At 45.9% G+C, this 23,648-nt stretch overlaps 1 protein-coding gene and 1 long non-coding RNA gene across 2 annotated transcripts; both read right to left on the bottom strand.

Moving 5' to 3' along the window:
• Window positions 1–4: 4 nt before the first annotated feature.
• LOC121376450 lies at window positions 5–3,180 on the bottom strand. The gene is made up of 5 exons (XR_005958445.1): window positions 3,166–3,180; window positions 2,513–2,668; window positions 2,212–2,262; window positions 785–895; window positions 5–113 (listed from the first exon to the last, which is right to left on the bottom strand). It is a non-coding gene; the product is annotated as an uncharacterized LOC121376450 (long non-coding RNA).
• A 3,867-nt stretch (window positions 3,181–7,047) lies between these two features.
• On the bottom strand, window positions 7,048–8,489 carry LOC121374681 (sperm acrosomal protein FSA-ACR.1-like). Its single transcript, XM_041501785.1, has 3 exons — window positions 8,250–8,489; window positions 7,307–7,498; window positions 7,048–7,179 (listed from the first exon to the last, which is right to left on the bottom strand). Exons 1-3 carry the CDS (start codon window positions 8,487–8,489, stop codon window positions 7,048–7,050), a joined length of 564 nt encoding a protein of 187 aa, XP_041357719.1.
• Between the last annotated feature and the right edge of the window lie 15,159 nt (window positions 8,490–23,648).

Here is a 23,648-nt window from a genome sequence, read left to right as displayed (position 1 = left end):
GAACCAAGCCGTGTCACTGATACAGCTATATGTGGATGATAGCCTCTTGCCATTAAAAGAAGGAACCGCCTTTGGTTCTTTGGTTTGTTCTATTGAGCAACCAGCATATTCAGCTGTAAGGAAACGAATTCAAATATTGTATGTAAAGACGTTTGTTTTGTTTAACGACACCACTAGAGTACATTTGGATGTCAAACATTTGGTAATTTTTACATATAGTCTTAGAGAGGAAACCCGCTACATGTTTCCATTAGTAGCAAGGGTTCTTTTATATGCATAATCCCACAGACATGATAGCACATACCACGGCCTTTGATATACCAGTCGTGGTGCACTGGTTGGAGGCGGGACGTAGTCCAGTGGTAAAGCGTTCGCTTGATGCGCGGTCGGTCTGGACTGGATCCCCGTTGTTGGGCCCATTGGGCTATTTTTTGCTCCAGCCAGTGCACCACGACTGGTATTTCAAAGTCCGTGGTGTGCGCTATCCTGTCTGTGGGATGGTGCACATAAAAGATACATTGCTACTAATGGAACAATGTAGCGGGTTTCCTTTATATGACTGTGTCGAAATGAGCATATTATTTGACATCCAATAGCCGATGATTAATAAACCAATGTACTGTAGTGGTGTCGTTAAACAAAATGAACTTTAAACGTGTTTTTCGTATCAACGTTGCAGATGAACAACATCAGTTCTACAGATAAAACTAAATAATAAAAGTTAAACAATTTCTTTAAAAATGACTAACTGAGAATATCAAAGAACAGACATAGTTAAACTTACGTAGACAAGTTAAGTGATTGTATCCGGGTGAAGAACACACACAGTATCCGTTGACACATTTAGCACCTGTCACATAGGATCCGGGACAATAGCTTCCTAAGCACCGAGTGGCTGAAAAAACAACACAATTGCACGTGAAATAACACCATATTCTGGCTTTTGATTGGCTATCGCAGATCATGAAGGACTTTTCTGTCGTGGACGGACGAGTTGGAGTGAACTAACAATTGCGCCCATGACAGGCGTGTGTTACAACAGTTTGTTCTGGACGTGCACGTAGAATCCTAAGAGAAGACAACGAAGGACTCATCTGTACTCGTCAGATTATGACAGACTTATAACAATTTGTAATTTATTACCCATATGGTTAAAAATATCTTGGTACATATCAAAGTCATACGTTCCCACTAGAACGCCAAGTGGGACGTAACACTTCGTGACGTCATCGATTGGCGCACTACGACCTACGGAAGCGTCATCCAAACGAGTTGAGTGATATAAATTAAGATCGATTATGGGTAATAAATAGGATATTAAACTCGCTACCATTTTGTATCATGTTTATGTCCCTCGTGAAATAATCTTCAATGTCACTTGCTAAAGCACATGACACTGAACATTATTTCACTCGGGATATAGACACGATACGAAATGGAAGCTCGTTTAATAGATTCTTATCCAGTCAAGGCATGGGGTTTTTAATCCAGATACCGACTCCAAACCCTGAGTGAGTGCTCAGCAAGGCTCAATGGGTAGGTGTAAACCACTTGCACCGACCAGTGATCCATAACTGGTTCAACAAAGGCCATGGTTTGTGCTATCCTGCCTGTGGGAAGCGCAAATAAAAGATCCCTTGCTGCTAATCGGAAGAGTAGCTCATGTAGTGGCGACAGCGGGTTTCCTCTCAAAATCTGTGTGGTCCTTAACCATATGTCTGACGCCATATAACCGTAAATAAAATGTGTTGAGTGCGTCGTTAAATAAAACATTTCTTTCTTTCTTTCTTTCAAACCTATGGGTTATTTAAATACTATAGTGGTCAACTTACTTGCAATCGTGAAAGAAGGATTTTAAAAGGCATTTCAGAATTTTCTGGGGGATTTTCAACGAAGAACTATTTCCTGAACAGGACTATACTAAGGTTCTACAGCAAGTAACGACACGACAAATGGTGGTGGGCTGCACACTTCCTTACACTTAATAAAACAAACAACTGGTATTGCTAAGAGACATTTGGTTAATTATGGTTATTCAGATCTGTATCATTGATGGTTATGTCGGTTATTGTCGTTTCTACAACACATTACACATTTTAGCTATACAGCTAGAATGATATATAAAATTCAAGAAAAATCTAATAAGCACGTAGCATTATTATAGTTAATATCAATAATGTGTGTCATCAGATAAGACTAGATTTATCTCACCTGGTTTTAAAGTTGGCTCTGGCTTTTCTGTTGGTGGTTGGGTCGTTTTCTCTACAACAAATACAAAAATGTTACCTCTATAAACGTATAACTAAACCATATACGTAATTCAAGAAAAACATTCGCTTCTACTGCATATGAAGTACGGTATGTAATATATATTATTCTACACTGGCGTAGGAAGCACAGTTTTTGGTACCTTTCTACGCCCGTGTTCTACAGCTAGACAAAAAGGAAATCTCTAAACTAAATATAATATTAAAAAACGATTTCTCGAGCCTCGTGCTCTTCGCTAGTGTACCTTCCGCTCCTGTCCACGTGACCACGCGACTGTCTCCAGGAATGCTGACTCCACACTTAATCCACTTGTCGTAATATTTGCCAGTCCACGTAGATCCTGTCCCGCCTCCAATTCTGCCTATAGTGGGAGTCTTCCCTCGAAGTGAACGTGAATATCCTGAAAATAATACAATAAGAGACACGAGATATTATAATGATATTACCGGCCTCGGTAGTGTCGTGGTTAAGCCATCGGACATATTTCTGTTTTGGGTCATTTAACATTATTCGTATTCGAAGTAGTTCCTATAACCTTGTCATCATCCTTTAAATCGAGGCATATTGCTGTGTAGGTTATATTTACAAGCTGGATTTACAATCTGGTAAGACGATGAGATTGTTTACTCGTTAATTGTTTGACGTATTTGTTTGTTAAAATCCTTGTCTATAATTGAGCATTTGTGAGTAATACCTTTAATGCATATATTAAAACGATTAGCATAATGCAGTCGTGGTACCAAGAGATGTCGCAATAACAATATCCGGTGTCTCAGTGCAAATGGCCTTTTATAACTTTACAGAAATAAACTAAACCAGTATTCTCTCAAACAGCTATCAAATTATCGTCCACCATAGAAAGCAAGCTGCATTTTACAGATCGTAGATGCATTTTACCTGGTGTTGATGTTGACGTTGGTAGTTCTGAGGCCGTGGTTTCTACAACAAACAGAACAATGTTAGTCAGAAAAAACTATAAAACAATATGAAACATTAATAGCTACCCAACCCGTGCATATCCCGAATGAATTAGTACTTCTAGCGAGACACATTTAAGAGTTAAAAAATAAGATATAAATTTTTATATATTTTATTCCATTCCATGGTGACTACCAATCTGGTGCTCCACTCCATGGTGACTACCCATCTGGTACTCCACTCCGTGGTGACTACCCATCTGGTACTCCACTCCCTGGTGACTACCCATCTGGTACTCCACTCCGAGGTGACTACCCATCTGGTACTGCACTCCCTGGTGACTACCAATCTGGTACTCCACTCCCTTATAACTACCTGGTGCTCCATCCACTGGTTACTACCCAACTGGTGCTTCACCCCCTGCTGATTACCAATATGGTACTCCACTCCGAGGTGACTACCCATCTGGTACTCCACTCCCTGGTGACTAACAATCTGGTGCTCCACTCCCTGGTGACTACCCATCTGGTGCTCCACTCCCTGGTGACTACCCATCTGGTGCTCCACTCCCTGGTGACTACCCATCTGGTGCTCCACTCACTGGTGACTACCCATCTGGTACTCCACTCCCTGGTGACTACCCATCTGGTACTCCACTCCCTGGTGACTACCCATCTGGTACTCCACTCCCTGGTGACTACCAATCTGGTACTCCACTCCCTTATAACTACCTGGTGCTCCATCCACTGGTTACTACCCAACCGGTGCTTCACCCCCTGCTGATTACCCATATGGTACTCCACTCCGAGGTGACTACCCATCTGGTACTCCACTCCCTAGTGACTACCAATCTGGTGCTCCACTCCCTGGTGACTACCCATCTGGTGCTCCACTCCCTGGTGACTACCCATCTGGTGCTCCACTCCCTGGTGACTACCACTCTGGTGCTCCACTCCCTGGTGACTACCCATCTGGTACTCCACTCCCTGGTGACTACCCATCTGGTACTCCACACCCTGGTGACTACCCATCTGGTACTCCACTCCCTGGTGACTACCCATCTGGTACTCCACTCCCTGGTGACTACCCATCTGGTACGTCACCCCCTGCTGACTACCCATCTGGTACTCCACTCCCTGGTGACTACCCATCTGGTACTCCACTCCGAGGTGACTACCCATCTGGTACTGCACTCCCTGGTGACTACCAATCTGGTACTCCACTCCCTTAACTACCTGGTGCTCCATCCACTGGTTACTACCCATCTGCTACTTCACCCCCTGCTGACTACCCATCTTGTACTCCACTCCGAGGTGACTACCCATCTGGTACTTCACCCCCTGCTGACTACCCATCTTGTACTCCACTCCGAGGTGACTACCATCTGGTACTGCACTCCCTGGTGACTACCAATCTGGTACTCCACTCCCTTATAACTACCTGGTGCTCCATCCACTGGTTACTACCCATCTGCTACTTCACCCCCTGCTGACTACCCATCTTGTACTCCACTCCGAGGTGACTACCATCTGGTACTGCACTCCCTGGTGACTACCAATCTGGTACTCCACTCCCTTAACTACCTGGTGCTCCATCCACTGGTTACTACCCATCTGGTACTTCACCCCCTGCTGACTACCCATCTGGTACTCCACTCCGAGGTGACTACCCATCTGGTACTGCACTCCCTGGTGACTGCCCATCTGGTACTCCACTCCCTGGTGACTACCAATCTGGTACTCCACTCCCTTATAACTACCTGGTGCTCCATCTACTGGTTACTACCCAACCGGTGATTCACCCCCTGCCGATTACCCATATGGTACTCCATTCCGAGGTGACTACCCATCTGGTACTCCACTCCCTGGTGACTACCCATCTGGTGCTCCACTCCCTGGTGACTACCCATCTGGTACTCCACTCCCTGGTGACTACCCATCTGGTACTCCACACCCTGGTGACTACCCATCTGATACTCCACTCCCTGGTGACTACCCATCTGGTACTCCACTCCCTGGTGACTACCCATCTGGTACGTCACCCGCTGCTGACTACCCATCTGGTACTCCACACCCTGGTGACTACCCATCTGGTACTCCACTCCCTGGTGACTACCCATCTGGTACTCCACTCCCTGGTGACTACCCATCTGGTACGTCAGCCCCTGCTGACTACCCATCTGGTACTCCACTCCCTGGTGACTACGCATCTGGTACTCCACTCCGAGGTGACTACCCATCTGGTACTGCACTCCCTGGTGACTATCAATCTGGTACTCCACTCCCTTAACTACCTGGTGCTCCATCCACTGGTTACTACCCATCTAGTACTTCACCCCCTGCTGACTACCCATCTGGTACTCCACTCCGAGGTGACTACCCATCTGGTACTGCACTCCCTGGTGACTACCCATCTGGTACTCCACTCCCTGATGACTACCAATCTGGTACTCCACTCCCTTATAACTACCTGGTGCTCCATCCACTGGTTACTACCCAACCGGTGCTTCACCCCCTGCTGATTACCCATATGGTACTCCACTCCGAGGTGACTACCCATCTGGTACTCCACTACCTGGTGACTACCAATCTGGTGCTCCACTCCCTGGTAACTACCCATCTGGTGCTCCACTCCCTGGTGACTACCCATCTGGTGCTCCACTCCCTGGTGACTACCACTCTGGTGCTCCACTCCCTGGTGACTACCCATCTGGTACTCCACTCCCTGGTGACTACCCATCTGGTACTCCACACCCTGGTGACTACCCATCTGGTACTCCACTCCCTGGTGACTACCCATCTGGTACTCCACTCCCTGGTGACTACCCATCTGGTACGTCACCCCCTGCTGACTACCCATCTGGTACTCCACTCCGAGGTGACTACCCATCTGGTACTGCACTCCCTGGTGACTACCAATCTGGTACTCCACTCCCTTAACTACCTGGTGCTCCATCCACTGGTTACTACCCATCTGCTACTTCACCCCCTGCTGACTACCCATCTTGTACTCCACTCCGAGGTGACTACCCATCTGGTACTTCACCCCCTGCTGACTACCCATCTGGTACTCCACTCCGAGGTGACTACCCATCTGGTACTGCACTCCCTGGTGACTACCAATCTGGTACTCCACTCCCTTATAACTACCTGGTGCTCCATCCACTGGTTACTACCCATCTGCTACTTCACCCCCTGCTGACTACCCATCTTGTACTCCACTCCGAGGTGACTACCATCTGGTACTGCACTCCCTGGTGACTACCAATCTGGTACTCCACTCCCTTATAACTACCTGGTGCTCCATCCACTGGTTACTAACCAACTGGTGCTTCACCCCCTGCTGATTACCAATATGGTACTCCACTCCGAGGTGACTACCCATCTGGTACTCCACTCCCTGGTGACTAACAATCTGGTGCTCCACTCCCTGGTGACTACCCATCTGGTGCTCCACTCCCTGGTGACTACCCATCTGGTGCTCCACTCCCTGGTGACTACCCATCTGGTGCTCCACTCCCTGGTGACTACCCATCTGGTACTCCACTCCCTGGTGACTACCCATCTGGTACTCCACTCCCTGGTGACTACCCATCTGGTACTCCACTCCCTGGTGACTACCAATCTGGTACTCCACTCCCTGGTGACTACCCATCTGGTACTCCACTCCCTGGTGACTACCCATCTGGTACGTCACCCCCTGCTGACTACCCATCTGGTACTCCACTCCCTGGTGACTACCCATCTGGTACTCCACTCCGAGGTGACTACCCATCTGGTACTGCACTCCCTGGTGACTACCAATCTGGTACTCCACTCCCTTAACTACCTGGTGCTCCATCCACTGGTTACTACCCATCTGCTACTTCACCCCCTGCTGACTACCCATCTTGTACTCCACTCCGAGGTGACTACCCATCTGGTACTTCACCCCCTGCTGACTACCCATCTGGTACTCCACTCCGAGGTGACTACCCATCTGGTACTGCACTCCCTGGTGACTACCAATCTGGTACTCCACTCCCTTATAACTACCTGGTGCTCCATCCACTGGTTACTACCCATCTGCTACTTCACCCCCTGCTGACTACCCATCTTGTACTCCACTCCGAGGTGACTACCATCTGGTACTGCACTCCCTGGTGACTACCAATCTGGTACTCCACTCCCTTAACTACCTGGTGCTCCATCCACTGGTTACTACCCATCTGGTACTTCACCCCCTGCTGACTACCCATCTGGTACTCCACTCCGAGGTGACTACCCATCTGGTACTGCACTCCCTGGTGACTGCCCATCTGGTACTCCACTCCCTGGTGACTACCAATCTGGTACTCCACTCCCTTATAACTACCTGGTGCTCCATCTACTGGTTACTACCCAACCGGTGCTTCACCCCCTGCTGATTACCCATATGGTACTCCACTCCGAGGTGACTACCCATCTGGTACTCCACTCCCTGGTGACTACCCATCTGGTGCTCCACTCCCTGGTGACTACCCATCTGGTACTCCACTCCCTGGTGACTACCCATCTGGTACTCCACACCCTAGTGACTACCCATCTGATACTCCACTCCCTGGTGACTACCCATCTGGTACTCCACTCCCTGGTGACTACCCATCTGGTACGTCACCCGCTGCTGACTACCCATCTGGTACTCCACACCCTGGTGACTACCCATCTGGTACTCCACTCCCTGGTGACTACCCATCTGGTACTCCACTCCCTGGTGACTACCCATCTGGTACGTCACCCCCTGCTGACTACCCATCTGGTACTCCACTCCCTGGTGACTACCCATCTGGTACTCCACTCCGAGGTGACTACCCATCTGGTACTGCACTCCCTGGTGACTATCAATCTGGTACTCCACTCCCTTAACTACCTGGTGCTCCATCCACTGGTTACTACCCATCTGGTACTTCACCCCCTGCTGACTACCCATCTGGTACTCCACTCCGAGGTGACTACCCATCTGGTACTGCACTCCCTGGTGACTACCCATCTGGTACTCCACTCCCTGGTGACTACCAATCTGGTACTCCACTCCCTTATAACTACCTGGTGCTCCATCCACTGGTTACTACCCAACCGGTGCTTCACCCCCTGCTGATTACCCATATGGTACTCCACTCCGAGGTGACTACCCATCTGGTACTCCACTACCTGGTGACTACCAATTTGGTGCTCCACTCCCTGGTAACTACCCATCTGGTGCTCCACTCCCTGGTGACTACCCATCTGGTGCTCCACTCCCTGGTGACTACCACTCTGGTGCTCCACTCCCTGGTGACTACCCATCTGGTACTCCACTCCCTGGTGACTACCCATCTGGTACTCCACACCCTGGTGACTACCCGTCTGGTACTCCACTCCCTGGTGACTACCCATCTGGTACTCCACTCCCTGGTGACTACCCATCTGGTACGTCACTCCCTGCTGACTACCCATCTGGTACTCCACTCCCTGGTGACTACCCATCTGGTACTCCACTCCGAGGTGACTACCCATCTGGTACTGCACTCCCTGGTGACTACCAATCTGGTACTCCACTCCCTTAACTACCTGGTGCTCCATCCACTGGTTACTACCCATCTGCTACTTCACCCCCTGCTGACTACCCATCTTGTACTCCACTCCGAGGTGACTACCATCTGGTACTGCACTCCCTGGTGACTACCAATCTGGTACTCCACTCCCTTAACTACCTGGTGCTCCATCCACTGGTTACTACCCATCTGGTACTTCACCCCCTGCTGACTACCCATCTGGTACTCCACTCCGAGGTGACTACCCATCTGGTACTGCACTCCCTGGTGACTGCCCATCTGGTACTCCACTCCCTGGTGACTACCAATCTGGTACTCCACTCCCTTATAACTACCTGGTGCTCCATCTACTGGTTACTACCCAACCGGTGCTTCACCCCCTGCTGATTACCCATATGGTACTCCACTCCGAGGTGACTACCCATCTGGTACTCCACTCCCTGGTGACTACCCATCTGGTGCTCCACTCCCTGGTGACTACCCATCTGGTACTCCACTCCCTGGTGACTACCCATCTGGTACTCCACACCCTGGTGACTACCCATCTGGTACTCCACTCCCTGGTGACTACCATCTGGTACTCCACTCCCTGGTGACTACCCATCTGGTACGTCACCCCCTGCTGACTACCCATCTGGTACTCCACACCCTGGTGACTACCCATCTGGTACTCCACTCCCTGGTGACTACCCATCTGGTACTCCACTCCCTGGTGACTACCCATCTGGTACGTCACCCCCTGCTGACTACCCATCTGGTACTCCACTCCCTGGTGACTACCCATCTGGTACTCCACTCCGAGGTGACTACCCATCTGGTACTGCACTCCCTGGTGACTATCAATCTGGTACTCCACTCCCTTAACTACCTGGTGCTCCATCCACTGGTTACTACCCATCTGGTACTTCACCCCCTGCTGACTACCCATCTGGTACTCCACTCCGAGGTGACTACCCATCTGGTACTCCACTCCGAGGTGACTACCCATCTGGTACTGCACTCCCTGGTGACTACCAATCTGGTACTCCACTCCCTTATAACTACCTGGTGCTCCATCCACTGGTTACTACCCAACTTGTGCTTCACCCCCTGCTGATTACCAATATGGTACTCCACTCCGAGGTGACTACCCATCAGGTACTCCACTCCCTGGTGACTAACAATCTGGTGCTCCACTCCCTGGTGACTACCCATCTGGTGCTCCACTCCCTGGTGACTACCCATCTGGTGCTCCACTCCCTGGTGACTACCCATCTGGTGCTCCACTCCCTGGTGACTACCCATCTGGTACTCCACTCCCTGGTGACTACCCATCTGGTACTCCACTCCCTGGTGACTACCCATCTGGTACTCCACTCCCTGGTGACTACCAATCTGGTACTCCACTCCCTTATAACTACCTGGTGCTCCATCCACTGGTTACTACCCAACCGGTGTTTCACCCCCTGCTGATTACCCATATGGTACTCCACTCCGAGGTGACTACCCATCTGGTACTCCACTCCCTAGTGACTACCAATCTGGTACTCCACTCCCTGGTGACTACCCATCTGGTGCTCCACTCCCTGGTGACTACCCATCTGGTGCTCCACTCCCTGGTGACTACCACTCTGGTGCTCCACTCCCTGGTGACTACCCATCTGGTACTCCACTCCCTGGTGACTACCCATCTGGTACTCCACACCCTGGTGACTACCCATCTGGTACTCCACTCCCTGGTGACTACCCATCTGGTACTCCACTCCCTGGTGACTACCCATCTGGTACGTCACCCCCTGCTGACTACCCATCTGGTACTCCACTCCCTGGTGACTACCCATCTGGTACTCCACTCCGAGGTGACTACCCATCTGGTACTGCACTCCCTGGTGACTACCAATCTGGTACTCCACTCCCTTAACTACCTGGTGCTCCATCCACTGGTTACTACCCATCTGCTACTTCACCCCCTGCTGACTACCCATCTTGTACTCCACTCCGAGGTGACTACCCATCTGGTACTTCACCCCCTGCTGACTACCCATCTGGTACTCCACTCCGAGGTGACTACCATCTGGTACTCCACTCCCTGGTGACTACCAATCTGGTACTCCACTCCCTTATAACTACCTGGTGCTCCATCTACTGGTTACTACCCAACCGGTGCTTCACCCCCTGCTGATTACCCATATGGTACTCCACTCCGAGGTGACTACCCATCTGGTACTCCACTCCCTGGTGACTACCCATCTGGTGCTCCACTCCCTGGTGACTACCCATCTGGTACTCCACTCCCTGGTGACTACCCATCTGGTACTCCACACCCTGGTGACTACCCATCTGGTACTCCACTCCCTGGTGACTACCATCTGGTACTCCACTCCCTGGTGACTACCCATCTGGTACGTCACCCCCTGCTGACTACCCATCTGGTACTCCACACCCTGGTGACTACCCATCTGGTACTCCACTCCCTGGTGACTACCCATCTCGTACTCCACTCCCTGGTGACTACCCATCTGGTACGTCACCCCCTGCTGACTACCCATCTGGTACTCCACTCCCTGGTGACTACCCATCTGGTACTCCACTCCGAGGTGACTACCCATCTGGTACTGCACTCCCTGGTGACTATCAATCTGGTACTCCACTCCCTTAACTACCTGGTGCTCCATCCACTGGTTACTACCCATCTGGTACTTCACCCCCTGCTGACTACCCATCTGGTACTCCACTCCGAGGTGACTACCCATCTGGTACTCCACTCCGAGGTGACTACCCATCTGGTACTGCACTCCCTGGTGACTACCAATCTGGTACTCCACTCCCTTATAACTACCTGGTGCTCCATCCACTGGTTACTACCCAACTGGTGCTTCACCCCCTGCTGATTACCAATATGGTACTCCACTCCGAGGTGACTACCCATCTGGTACTCCACTCCCTGGTGACTAACAATCTGGTGCTCCACTCCCTGGTGACTACCCATCTGGTGCTCCACTCCCTGGTGACTACCCATCTGGTGCTCCACTCCCTGGTGACTACCCATCTGGTGCTCCACTCCCTGGTGACTACCCATCTGGTACTCCACTCCCTGGTGACTACCCATCTGGTACTCCACTCCCTGGTGACTACCCATCTGGTACTCCACTCCCTGGTGACTACCAATCTGGTACTCCACTCCCTTATAACTACCTGGTGCTCCATCCACTGGTTACTACCCAACCGGTGCTTCACCCCCTGCTGATTACCCATATGGTACTCCACTCCGAGGTGACTACCCATCTGGTACTCCACTCCCTAGTGACTACCAATCTGGTACTCCACTCCCTGGTGACTACCCATCTGGTGCTCCACTCCCTGGTGACTACCCATCTGGTGCTCCACTCCCTGGTGACTACCACTCTGGTGCTCCACTCCCTGGTGACTACCCATCTGGTACTCCACTCCCTGGTGACTACCCATCTGGTACTCCACACCCTGGTGACTACCCATCTGGTACTCCACTCCCTGGTGACTACCCATCTGGTACTCCACTCCCTGGTGACTACCCATCTGGTACGTCACCCCCTGCTGACTACCCATCTGGTACTCCACTCCCTGGTGACTACCCATCTGGTACTCCACTCCGAGGTGACTACCCATCTGGTACTGCACTCCCTGGTGACTACCAATCTGGTACTCCACTCCCTTAACTACCTGGTGCTCCATCCACTGGTTACTACCCCTCTGCTACTTCACCCCCTGCTGACTACCCATCTTGTACTCCACTCCGAGGTGACTACCCATCTGGTACTTCACCCCCTGCTGACTACCCATCTGGTACTCCACTCCGAGGTGACTACCCATCTGGTACTGCACTCCCTGGTGACTACCAATCTGGTACTCCACTCCCTTATAACTACCTGGTGCTCCATCCACTGGTTACTACCCATCTGCTACTTCACCCCCTGCTGACTACCCATCTTGTACTCCACTCCGAGGTGACTACCATCTGGTACTGCACTCCCTGGTGACTACCAATCTGGTACTCCACTCCCTTAACTACCTGGTGCTCCATCCACTGGTTACTACCCATCTGGTACTTCACCCCCTGCTGACTACCCATCTGGTACTCCACTCCGAGGTGACTACCCATCTGGTACTGCACTCCCTGGTGACTGCCCATCTGGTACTCCACTCCCTGGTGACTACCAATCTGGTACTCCACTCCCTTATAACTACCTGGTGCTCCATCTACTGGTTACTACCCAACCGGTGCTTCACCCCCTGCTGATTACCCATATGGTACTCCCCTCCGAGGTGACTACCCATCTGGTACTCCACTCCCTGGTGACTACCCATCTGGTGCTCCACTCCCTGGTGACTACCCATCTGGTACTCCACTCCCTGGTGACTACCCATCTGGTACTCCACACCCTGGTGACTACCCATCTGGTACTCCACTCCCTGGTGACTACCCATCTGGTACTCCACTCCCTGGTGACTACCCATCTGGTACGTCACCCCCTGCTGACTACCCATCTGGTACTCCACACCCTGGTGACTACCCATCTGGTACTCCACTCCCTGGTGACTACCCATCTGGTACTCCACTCCCTGGTGACTACCCATCTGGTACGTCACCCCCTGCTGACTACCCATCTGGTACTCCACTCCCTGGTGACTACCCATCTGGTACTCCACTCCGAGGTGACTACCCATCTGGTACTGCACTCCCTGGTGACTATCAATCTGGTACTTCACTCCCTTAACTACCTGGTGCTCCATCCACTGGTTACTACCCATCTGGTACTTCACCCCCTGCTGACTACCCATCTGGTACTCCACTCCGAGGTGACTACCCATCTGGTACTGCACTCCCTGGTGACTACCCATCTGGTACTCCACTCCCTGGTGACTACCAATCTGGTACTCCACTCCCTTATAACTACCTGGTGCTCCATCCACTGGTTACTACCCAACCGGTGCTTCACCCCCTGCTGATTACCCATATGGTACTCCACTCCGAGGTGACTACCCATCTGGTACTCCACTCCCTGGTGACTACCAATCTGGTGCTCCACTCCCTGGTAACTACCCATCTGGTGCTTCACTCCCTGGTGACTACCCATCTGGTGCTCCACTCCCTGGTGACTACCCATCTGGTGCTCCACTCCCTGGTGACTACCCATCTGGTACTCCACTCCCTGGTGACTACCCATCTGGTACTCCACACCCTGGTGACTACCCATCTGGTACTCCACTCCCTGTTGACTACCCATCTGGTACTCCACTCCCTGGTGACTACCCATCTGGTACGTCACCCCCTGCTGACTACCCATCTGGTACTCCACTCTCTGGTGACTACCCATCTGGTACTCCACTCCGAGGTGACTACCCATCTGGTACTGCACTCCCTGGTGACTACCAATCTGGTACTCCACTCCCTTAACTACCTGGTGCTCCATCCACTGGTTACTACCCATCTGGTACTTCACCCCCTGCTGACTACCCATCTGGTACTCCACTCCGAGGTGACTACTTATCTGGTACTGCACTCCCTGGTGACTACCAATCTGGTACTCCACTCCCTTATAACTACCTGGTGCTCCATCCACTGGTTACTACCCATCTGGTAATTCACCCCCTGCTGACTACCCATCTGGTACTCCACTCCGAGGTGACTACCCATCTGGTATTGCATTCCCTGGTGACTACCAATCTGGTACTCCACTCCCTTATAACTACCTGGTGCTCCATCCACTGGTTACTACCCATCTGGTACTTCACCCCTTGCTGACTACCCATCTGGTACTCCACTCCGAGGTGACTACCCATCTGGTACTGCACTCCCTGGTGACTACCAATCTGGTACTCCACTCCCTTATAACTATCTGGTGCTCCATCCACTGGTCACTACCCAACTGGTGCTTCACCCCCTGCTGACTACTCATCTGGCTATTGGATGTCAAACATTTAGTAATTCTGACTCGTAGTCATCAGAGGAAACCCGCTATATTTTTCCTAATGCAGCAAGGGATCTTTTATATGCACTTTCCCACAGACAGGAAAGCACATAATATGGCCTTTGACCAGTTGTGGTTCACGTGTTGGAACGAGAAAAAAAAACAATCAGTTGAATGGATCCACTGAGGCGATTCGATCCTGCGACGCGGGCACCTCAGGCGAGTACTTACCGACTGAGCAAAATCCCGCCCCTGGGACCCTTTATATGCACCATGCCAAATACAGGAGGTTTGCGCATGCGCAGTTTTTTATCCTTATAAACAAATCAAAACGTTTGTTTTATATTTAGGTGGGGTAATATGACGTACGAAATTCCTATAGGCAGTCAACGTTAATTAATACTGCAAAGATTAGGGTGAAATGAACATCACAGATATTCATATTTTAAGTAAAACAATGTAGGTGTGTTGCAATTATTATTATACCATACAGCTTACGGAATAAATTTAAATAAAATTTACTGTGAAAATCACCGCTTCACCGACAAGCTATGACATTCGTTTAATTGCTTCGTAATATTTGATATAGTTGATACAAATACACTTTTGTCAACGAATACGAGTATGTTTATACGAAGCGCAAAATACACAAAAGACTGGGTCTTCACAAATGTATTGTAGACCTTGGCGCTATTGCCTTAGTATTCTGGTAAAAAAATCAATGTGCTCTAGTGGCGTCGTTAAATAACATAAACTTTTACTTCTGGCACTACAAAATCATAAGCGTGGGAGACGGAGTGGGGCAGGAGCAAAACCTCAAATTTGGGCAAATATTATACAGATATTCAGGCAAAACGTGCTAACCTGAGACCTTTTTATTATGTATTTCCATTACTCTACACTCAAAATCAGTTGTATTCCAGGTAAAAATGCGTAATGATTCGTTTGCTCTCTATATATAGCTGTTTGGTAATAATGCTAATATGAGTAAATGTTATTCGGATTCGGGCATTTCTGTTTAATTCATGCAAAAGCTAGCCTGCTCCCTCCGCTCCCCCTCCCCTTACATAAATGAGAGCCAGTACGCCTACATGTATGTATAAAATACATCACAAAGATTTAAAGGGATATTCCTGACTTTGCTGCATTGTAAGATGTTTCTGACAAATAAAATATTTCTACGATTAAATTTATATATTTAATATATTTTCTTGTTTAGAATATCAGTGTCTGTATATTCAATGTGTTTCTGGTCGTCTTAATATTTGTAAGAAGCCCAAACTGGATTTTGTCTTCACATAATTTCGTACGTACGAAAAAAATATTTTTTAGGAAATAAAATGAAATTTAACCTAGTACAAATATTAGAAGGATCAGAAACGCGTTTAATATACAGCCACTAATATTTTATGTAGAAAAATATATTTGATATGTAATTACAATCGTTAAAAAGTCGATAACATCTTAAAAATTGCAGCAAACTCAGGAATGTCCCTTTAACAAACGAACTGCTGGTACAGGCTACTCTTGTGGAAAGGAAGGCATATTTGTTAAAGGGATAGTCCTGAGTTTGCTGCAGTTCTTAAGATGTTATCGACTAACAGAGATTTTTTAACGACTGTAATTACATTTCAAATATATTTTTCTGCATACAATATTAGTGGCTGTATATTAAACGTGTTTCTGATCTTCTAGTATTTGCACTAGGTTAAATTCCATTTTATTTCCTACAATTTTTTTTTAATTCGTATGTCGAAATTATTTGAAGACAAAATCCAGTTTGGGCTTCTTACAGATATTAAGACGACCAGAAACACATTGACTATACAGACACTGGTATTCTAAACAAGAAAATATATTTAATGCGTATTTTTAGACGTTAACAGATTTTATTAGTCGGAAACATCTTACAATGCAGGAAATTCAGAACAGTTTGAGGTTCCAGGTTACACACCACCGTTCATTACTCCAATACAATTTCTATGTCAGAAGATATTCTGTGAAAAAAATACAACATTAACGATAGCGCTACCTGGCTGCTAGTTTTAAGGAATACTCCACCTTTATAACTACCTTTCAAATAATCAAAATGGGCCCGCCTCGGTGGCGCAGTGGTTAAGCCGTCGGACTACAGGCAGGTAGGTACAAGGTTTGCAGCCTGGTACCGGCTCCAACCCAGAGCGAGTTTTAACGACTCAATGGGTAGGTGTAAGGCCACTACACTCTCTTCTTTCACAGTAACCACTAGACACATATACAAGGGGCAGTATACCATTTACACAGTTGTTATCAGTTAGTTCTAAACATGACAAGTAACTTCAAACCAAAGAAATATTTAAATACTATAGGTGTCAATCTAAATGTAATCATCAAAGAGACCGGCCTCGGTGGCGGCGTGGTTAGGCCATCGGTCTACAGGCTGGTAGGTACTGGGTTCGGATCCCAGTCGAGGCATGGGACTTTTAATCCAGATACCGACTCCAAACCCTGAGTGAGTGCTCCGCAAGGCTCAATGGGTAGGTGTAAACCACTTGCACCGACCAGTGATCCATAACTGGTTCAACAAAGGCCATGGTTTGTGCTATCCTGCCTGTGGGAAGCCAAATAAAAGATCCCTTGCTGCTAATCGGAAGAGTAGCCCAGGTAGTGGCGACAGTGGGTTTCCTCTCAAAATCTGTGTCTGACGCCATATAACCGTAAATAAAATGTGTTGAGTGCGTCGTTAAATAAAACATTTCTTTCTTTCTTTAATCATCAAAGAAATATTTCAAAAGGGATTTCAGTATTTTTAAAGAATTATTTCCAGAACAGGACTATATTAAGCTGCTACAACAAAACTTAATAATGGCACTACAAATGCCGGTGTTGTGCCTTCTCATCACGGTTGATTTTTATATGTATTCCAATACAATTTATATGTTATAATATATTTTGTCCAAAAAATAACGTTGACCACATATATATATGTTGAGTTATCTACCCTTATGCCAGAATATTGCTTCATTTTTCTGTTTTATGAGTGGAACAATACCATATATTATCATCTGGAATGACTTCAAACCAATCGGTTATTTAAGTAATACACCGGTCATCCTACGTGTAATCATCAAAGAAAGAGGGGGCGGGACGTAGCCTAGTGGTAAAGCGTTCGCTTGATGCGTGGTCGTTATAGGATCGATCCTCGTCAGTGGTCCCATTGGGCTATTTTTCGTTCCAGCCAGTGCTCCACAATTGGTATAAAAAGGCCGTGGTATGTGTTATCGTGTCTGTGGGCTGGTGCATATAAAAGATCCCTTGCTGCTAATCGAAAAGAGTAGCCCATGAAGTGGCGACAGCGGGTTTCCTCTCTCAATATTTGTGTGGTTCTTAACCATATGTCAGACGTCATATAACCGTCAATAAAATGTGTTGAGTGCGTCGTTAAATAAAACATTTCTTTCTTCTTTTTTTAAAGAAAGATTTGAAAAGACATTTCAATATTTTATATGATTATTAATGAAGAACTAAACCAGACTTGATTAAGCTGGTACAGAAAATAACGACACGGGGAAACGATGGTATGGTGTTTTCAAACTACGGCTATCTAAAATGTCTTATTTAGTTCTTAATCGTATATTCAACTCATACCGATCAGCAAGCGATAGTTTTTGTGCATTTTACCCACACAACACATATCACGCACTTTTAGTATACCAGTCGTGGAGCACAGAGTAGAAAAGGAAAACCTAATTAGACTACCGTCGGTGATTGATCCTACGACTGATCGCGCCTCAAGCGGGCTTTTTGCCTGACCTGGCCTGACCTGACCTGATCTGACCTGACCTAACCTGACCTTTATTTAAGGTTCAGACACGTCTATCCCAAGACCGGTCTCTGGCCAGTGACCTGACTTAGGACAGAAGGATATTTGTTATAACGGGACAATTTTGATATTACTCAAAACATGGGGAGAGGACCGTTTAAAGACGCCATGTCCAAAAAATTAATTACTATGGCTTATTAATTATAAACGTATTTTGTTAAGGTGCATAATTTAAATCTGGCATTTCCAAAAATAGATAATTTGCTATTTATTACGTCATTATGTATTTATTGCCCTTGAAGTTTCAGAAAGGAAAGGTTGGCACCTGGCGTCACAAGAAAGAGTTGTGTGTAATAAATAAGTTCGATAAATGCCAGTCGTATTCAGAACTTCAGTGTGGCACGCCATGGGGGTGGAGGTGGGGGGGGGGGGGGGGGGAGGCCAGAGCCAACAGCTTATCGAACTCTCCCTACGGGTAGTACTAAATCAAATGACTTCCGGCTGGGTCAAAGTTCGAGATGCACCGAACTTTTGATAGAGAAGTTAACACAACAAGTCCTGTGATTGGTGATAAAATTAATTGAGTGTGTTGGTTGTAAGAAAACATTAGTTTCATCTGGGCAAAAACAAAATGTATGCAATTTTATTTCATCTAGTACCACTGTGTCAAGTAGCCTTGTGCTTGAAACATGTATGGGGTACCTGTAAAAAATAAGTACTCAAACTTGTGCGAAACTACGGTTGATATAAAAACATCTGGTCATACCGAAAATGAGCAATGAAAGGCACCATTTTCTTCAGTTAATACTTTGAGGTAGGGATTGTAGTACTGATATTTATGGGTCATAGTTTGGTTGATATATTGCATACAGTGTTTTTAAACATAAACGTTAACATCGTCGCCTATGGGAATTAAACGATTAAACTTACACATTAAATATATGTTCTTGTTTAGAATAGCAGTGTCTGTATATACAATGTGTTTCTGGTCGTCTTAATATTTGAGACAACCAGAAACACTATGTATGCAGAAACTGAAAATGTTTTACATAAGAAAACAAGAAGAAATTTATTTTGTTTAACGACACCACTAGAGCACATTGATTTATTAATTATCGGCTATTAGATGTCAGACATTTGGTAATTCAGGCATATAGTCTTAGACAGGAAACCCGCTACATTTTTCCATTAGTAGCAAGAAATCTTTTATATGCACCATCCCACAGACAGGACAGCACATACAATGGCATTTGATATACCAGTCGTGGTGTTCTGGCTGGTGCGAGAAATAACCCAATGGGCCCACCGACGGGGGTCGATCCCAACCCGACGGAGCATCAAGCGATCACTTAACCACTGGGCTACGTCCCGCACCTAAATAAGAAAACGTATATAAGATTCACTATTACTGTTTAAAACGCTCTGTTAGTGAGAAACAGCTTAATGTCAACACACCCTAGAGTCTTGACAGTCTTTCTAAAGCTGGTGCTTTAACCACAAGACCATCGCACTTCTGCTTGTTGTCCGTCGTCTGTTTGTCTGTTCGATGTCCTGAGTCAGACGTCTACGGCTGTTTGGTGTAAATCATATGCTTATTGTGACACTTGGTATATTTGAGGAAAGAATAAACCTGCTTCCGCAACATAGTAGCTAGGTATCATTTATGTACACTTTTCTCCAGACAGGACAACACATACCACAGGTTTTGAAACACCAATGAAGGTGAACTGGTTAGGACTGGAGAAAACCAAAATGTCCACCGATGGCGACCGATGCAACATCCCGTGGCACTTCAAGCAATCACTTTAGAATAAAACATTATACAACATAATATTTTCATTTATATGACGAGTATTAAAATCATTAAAACCGTAAAAGAAATTTTAATATGTGTAAGCAAAACCTTATTTAGCTATTCATATTACGATTCTAAAACATTATTCTTTGTGAAAAGAAAATTGGCCAATGGTTTCGGATGACTTATTTATCTGAGCGCCAATTTGAAACTCAAAGCACTGCGGGTGACCTATAGTTCGGACATGACACGACGTTTTTTGTTGGGGTTTTTTTTACTAACACCCATCAACGGTGCCTTTTGTGTGCAACGTCCATTCAGTGTTTGTTGTTGCCACCGTATACCTCAGTTCGCTCTATAAGACACCATTGTCCAAGAGTTCGTAATAACAGTAATCTAAGTGCTGTCATTTTTTGGGAATAAAACACTAAAAACCCTCGGGCAGTACTGACTCCACGAGTTGATGATAATAGAATATAGAGGTTCGGTTTACACGGCAGCATCACATCATTAACCAGTGTGTAGAATTACCTTTATGCTAGAGACAGGTTTTACGACAGTGTGTTATAATGACGACAGTTATAGGGCAATGTGTTAGACTGAGACAGTTGTAGGGCAAAGTTTTAAACTGAAAATTTGAACACTAATGTTGTAGTCTCCTTTGAATCGGTTCGGGATGTAGACCTGTTGTAGAATTATCTCCTTGGGTGTGATGGGTCGGAAGACCAAGTTCTTTTAACAGTGAAACCCAGTTAGACTAATATACCTGTAGTGAACAGAACTCTCTAGTGAAGTCACATATTGTGCCCACGACAGGCGTGCTTGAACAGTAGTTTCCTAATGAAAACACGCCAAACATTCCCCACACCCAGACATACCAGACTAATAGAATCTATCACAAATTAAATCATTACAACCCGTGTTTCACAATTAGTATTTCAAAGCACATGGTATGTGAGAAAGTTTCTGTAAATATGTTTTTCTGCTGATAATAAGAGTAACCTACGTGATATCCATTTATGGGTGTATACCACCAAATCAAATCCCATAGACGATAATAGTAACATATGTACCTATAGCGTATTAATCGACATAAACACCACGGATATAAATACTACCACCCCTCACCCTTAAAGTAATTCAGAAAACATTAGGGGTCAAGCTGCTCATTTAAAAAATAACAGGTAGCGTCTTTGGCTACCCTTGTTCCGCACAAAATTTGAGTAGCTTTTTTACAGGTACCCCATACATGTTTCAAGCATAAGGCTATTTTACACAGTGGTATTAGATCAAATAAAATTGCATACATATTTTGCCCAGATGAAACCAATTTTTTTACAACCAACACACTCACATTTATCTCCAATCACAGGACTTGTGGTGCTAACTTATCTATCAAAAGTTCGGTGCACCTCAAACTTTGACCCAGCCGGAAGTTATTTGGTTTAGTGCTATCTTGTCCAGCGTTTCAATCACCAGAATACTTGATGCCTCACAGTGGTTCTTAGTTAAATCAGACACACCAAATGCATTAGTAGTTTAACTTTATTAAAAATAACCGGCCTCGGTGGCGTCGTGGTAGGCCATCGGTCTATAGACTGGTAGGTACTGGGTTCGGATCCCAGTCGAGGCATGGGATTTTTAATCCAGATACCGACTCCAAACCCTGAGTGAGTGCTCCACAAGGCTCAATGGGTAGGTGTAAACCACTTTCACCGACCAGTGATCCATAACTGGTTCAACAAAGGCCATGGTTTGTGCTATCCCGCCTGTGGGAAGCGCAAATAAAAGATCCCTTGCTGCTAATCGGAAGAGTAACCCATGTAGTGGCGACAGCGGGTTTCCTCTCAAAAATCTGTGTGGTCCTTAACCATATGTCTGACGCCATATAACCGTAAATAAAATGTATTGAGTGCGTCGTTAAATAAAACATTTCTTTCTTTCTTTCTTTTATTAAAAATAAGTGGTTATAAATGGCTTAAGAATATTCGTGATTTAAAAATGCTTGAACCAGTCACATGTATTGATTTCTATCCACTGCCGTGCTATTAAAATTATGACGGATGTATTTAGCTACATCTTAAAATCTAAATGACATAAGTTTAGAAAAACCTTGTTGTTTACATTTTTGAAGTATTTTGTTGCTTTTGAAATATAGCATAGTGTCTATTTTGAAGTCAAAATCTTCTGTCGATGGCGACATCACAAATTCTGTCACTGGTGAATTCACAACATTCTGTCAATGGTGAATTCAGAACATTCTGTCACTGGTGAATTCACAACATTCATTCAATCGTGAAATCAAAACATCTGTCAATGTTAAAATTACAATATGCTGTCAGTGGTAAAGTTACAACATTCTTTAAAGGCATACTGTCACAGATTTAAGGACCTTATTTCTCTAAAAATGGATAATAAATAAAAATTACATTAATTGTTGGAAACCAAATCTAGCTATCGCATCATCTTAAATGAACCATGATGGATTGAAATTCATGTCATACCTCTCGGCAATTTTAGTTTTTGACTTATGGACCATTGCCATAATTCAGTTATTTTTACAAAATATCATTAATAAATGGAGTATGGTGTTTATGAAGATGGTTGAATAAAGTACATTAGGGACAAATCAAATTATATTTGTTCAGGTAATACTTTGTTAGTCCAGTAAATAGGTCAGTGGTCTGTAACAATATGCCTTTAACGGTAAAATTACAACATTCTGTCAATAATATAATTTCAACTTTGTGTCAATTTATGATATTCTTTCAATGGTAAAATCAGAAATGTTTCTCATTGGTGGAATTTGTGTATGATAATAAATAAATAATCATTAATTGTTTGTTTGAAATCATGACATTCTATTACTATTATTATTATTATTATTATTATTATTATTATTATTAGGTTTCCCAGGGTTTTCCGCTGGGAAACCTACTGTTTTTCGTGGGATTATTTTATTTTTGTTTAAATTCATTTTTTTTTTTTTTTTTTAAGCCGTCTGTTTCGACATTTGCTGGGCCGATTTACATGAAATTTGGTAGGTAGTTTGGTGCATGTGTGTATTGGTTATGTATATTGGCCTCCATCGCGAATTATGTGATAACCTTCTTCAGACGTCTGTTTCGTCTTTTTGTTAAAAACGTTCTTGGCATATATAGCTGAAATATGGTAGGTATTTAGGCCCACCAAGGGGATTGATCGTATTAAAAAAAATTGTTCATAGGTTATGTGTATTTGGTATCTATCGCGAATTTCGTATTGTATGTCAGTTTCTATGAAATTTGCGAGTGAAAACTCTTGAAATTCTAGATTGAATTTTTATTGCCTATCTACATAAAAGTGTCAACATATTGAATTAATCTGCTGTTTACTTCCGGGGCAATT

The sequence above is a fragment of the Gigantopelta aegis genome, chromosome 6 (genome assembly GCF_016097555.1).
Source record: "Gigantopelta aegis isolate Gae_Host chromosome 6, Gae_host_genome, whole genome shotgun sequence".
NCBI classification, from domain to species: Eukaryota; Metazoa; Mollusca; class Gastropoda; order Neomphalida; family Peltospiridae; genus Gigantopelta; species Gigantopelta aegis.
This window is presented reverse-complemented; position numbering and strand designations above follow the sequence as displayed.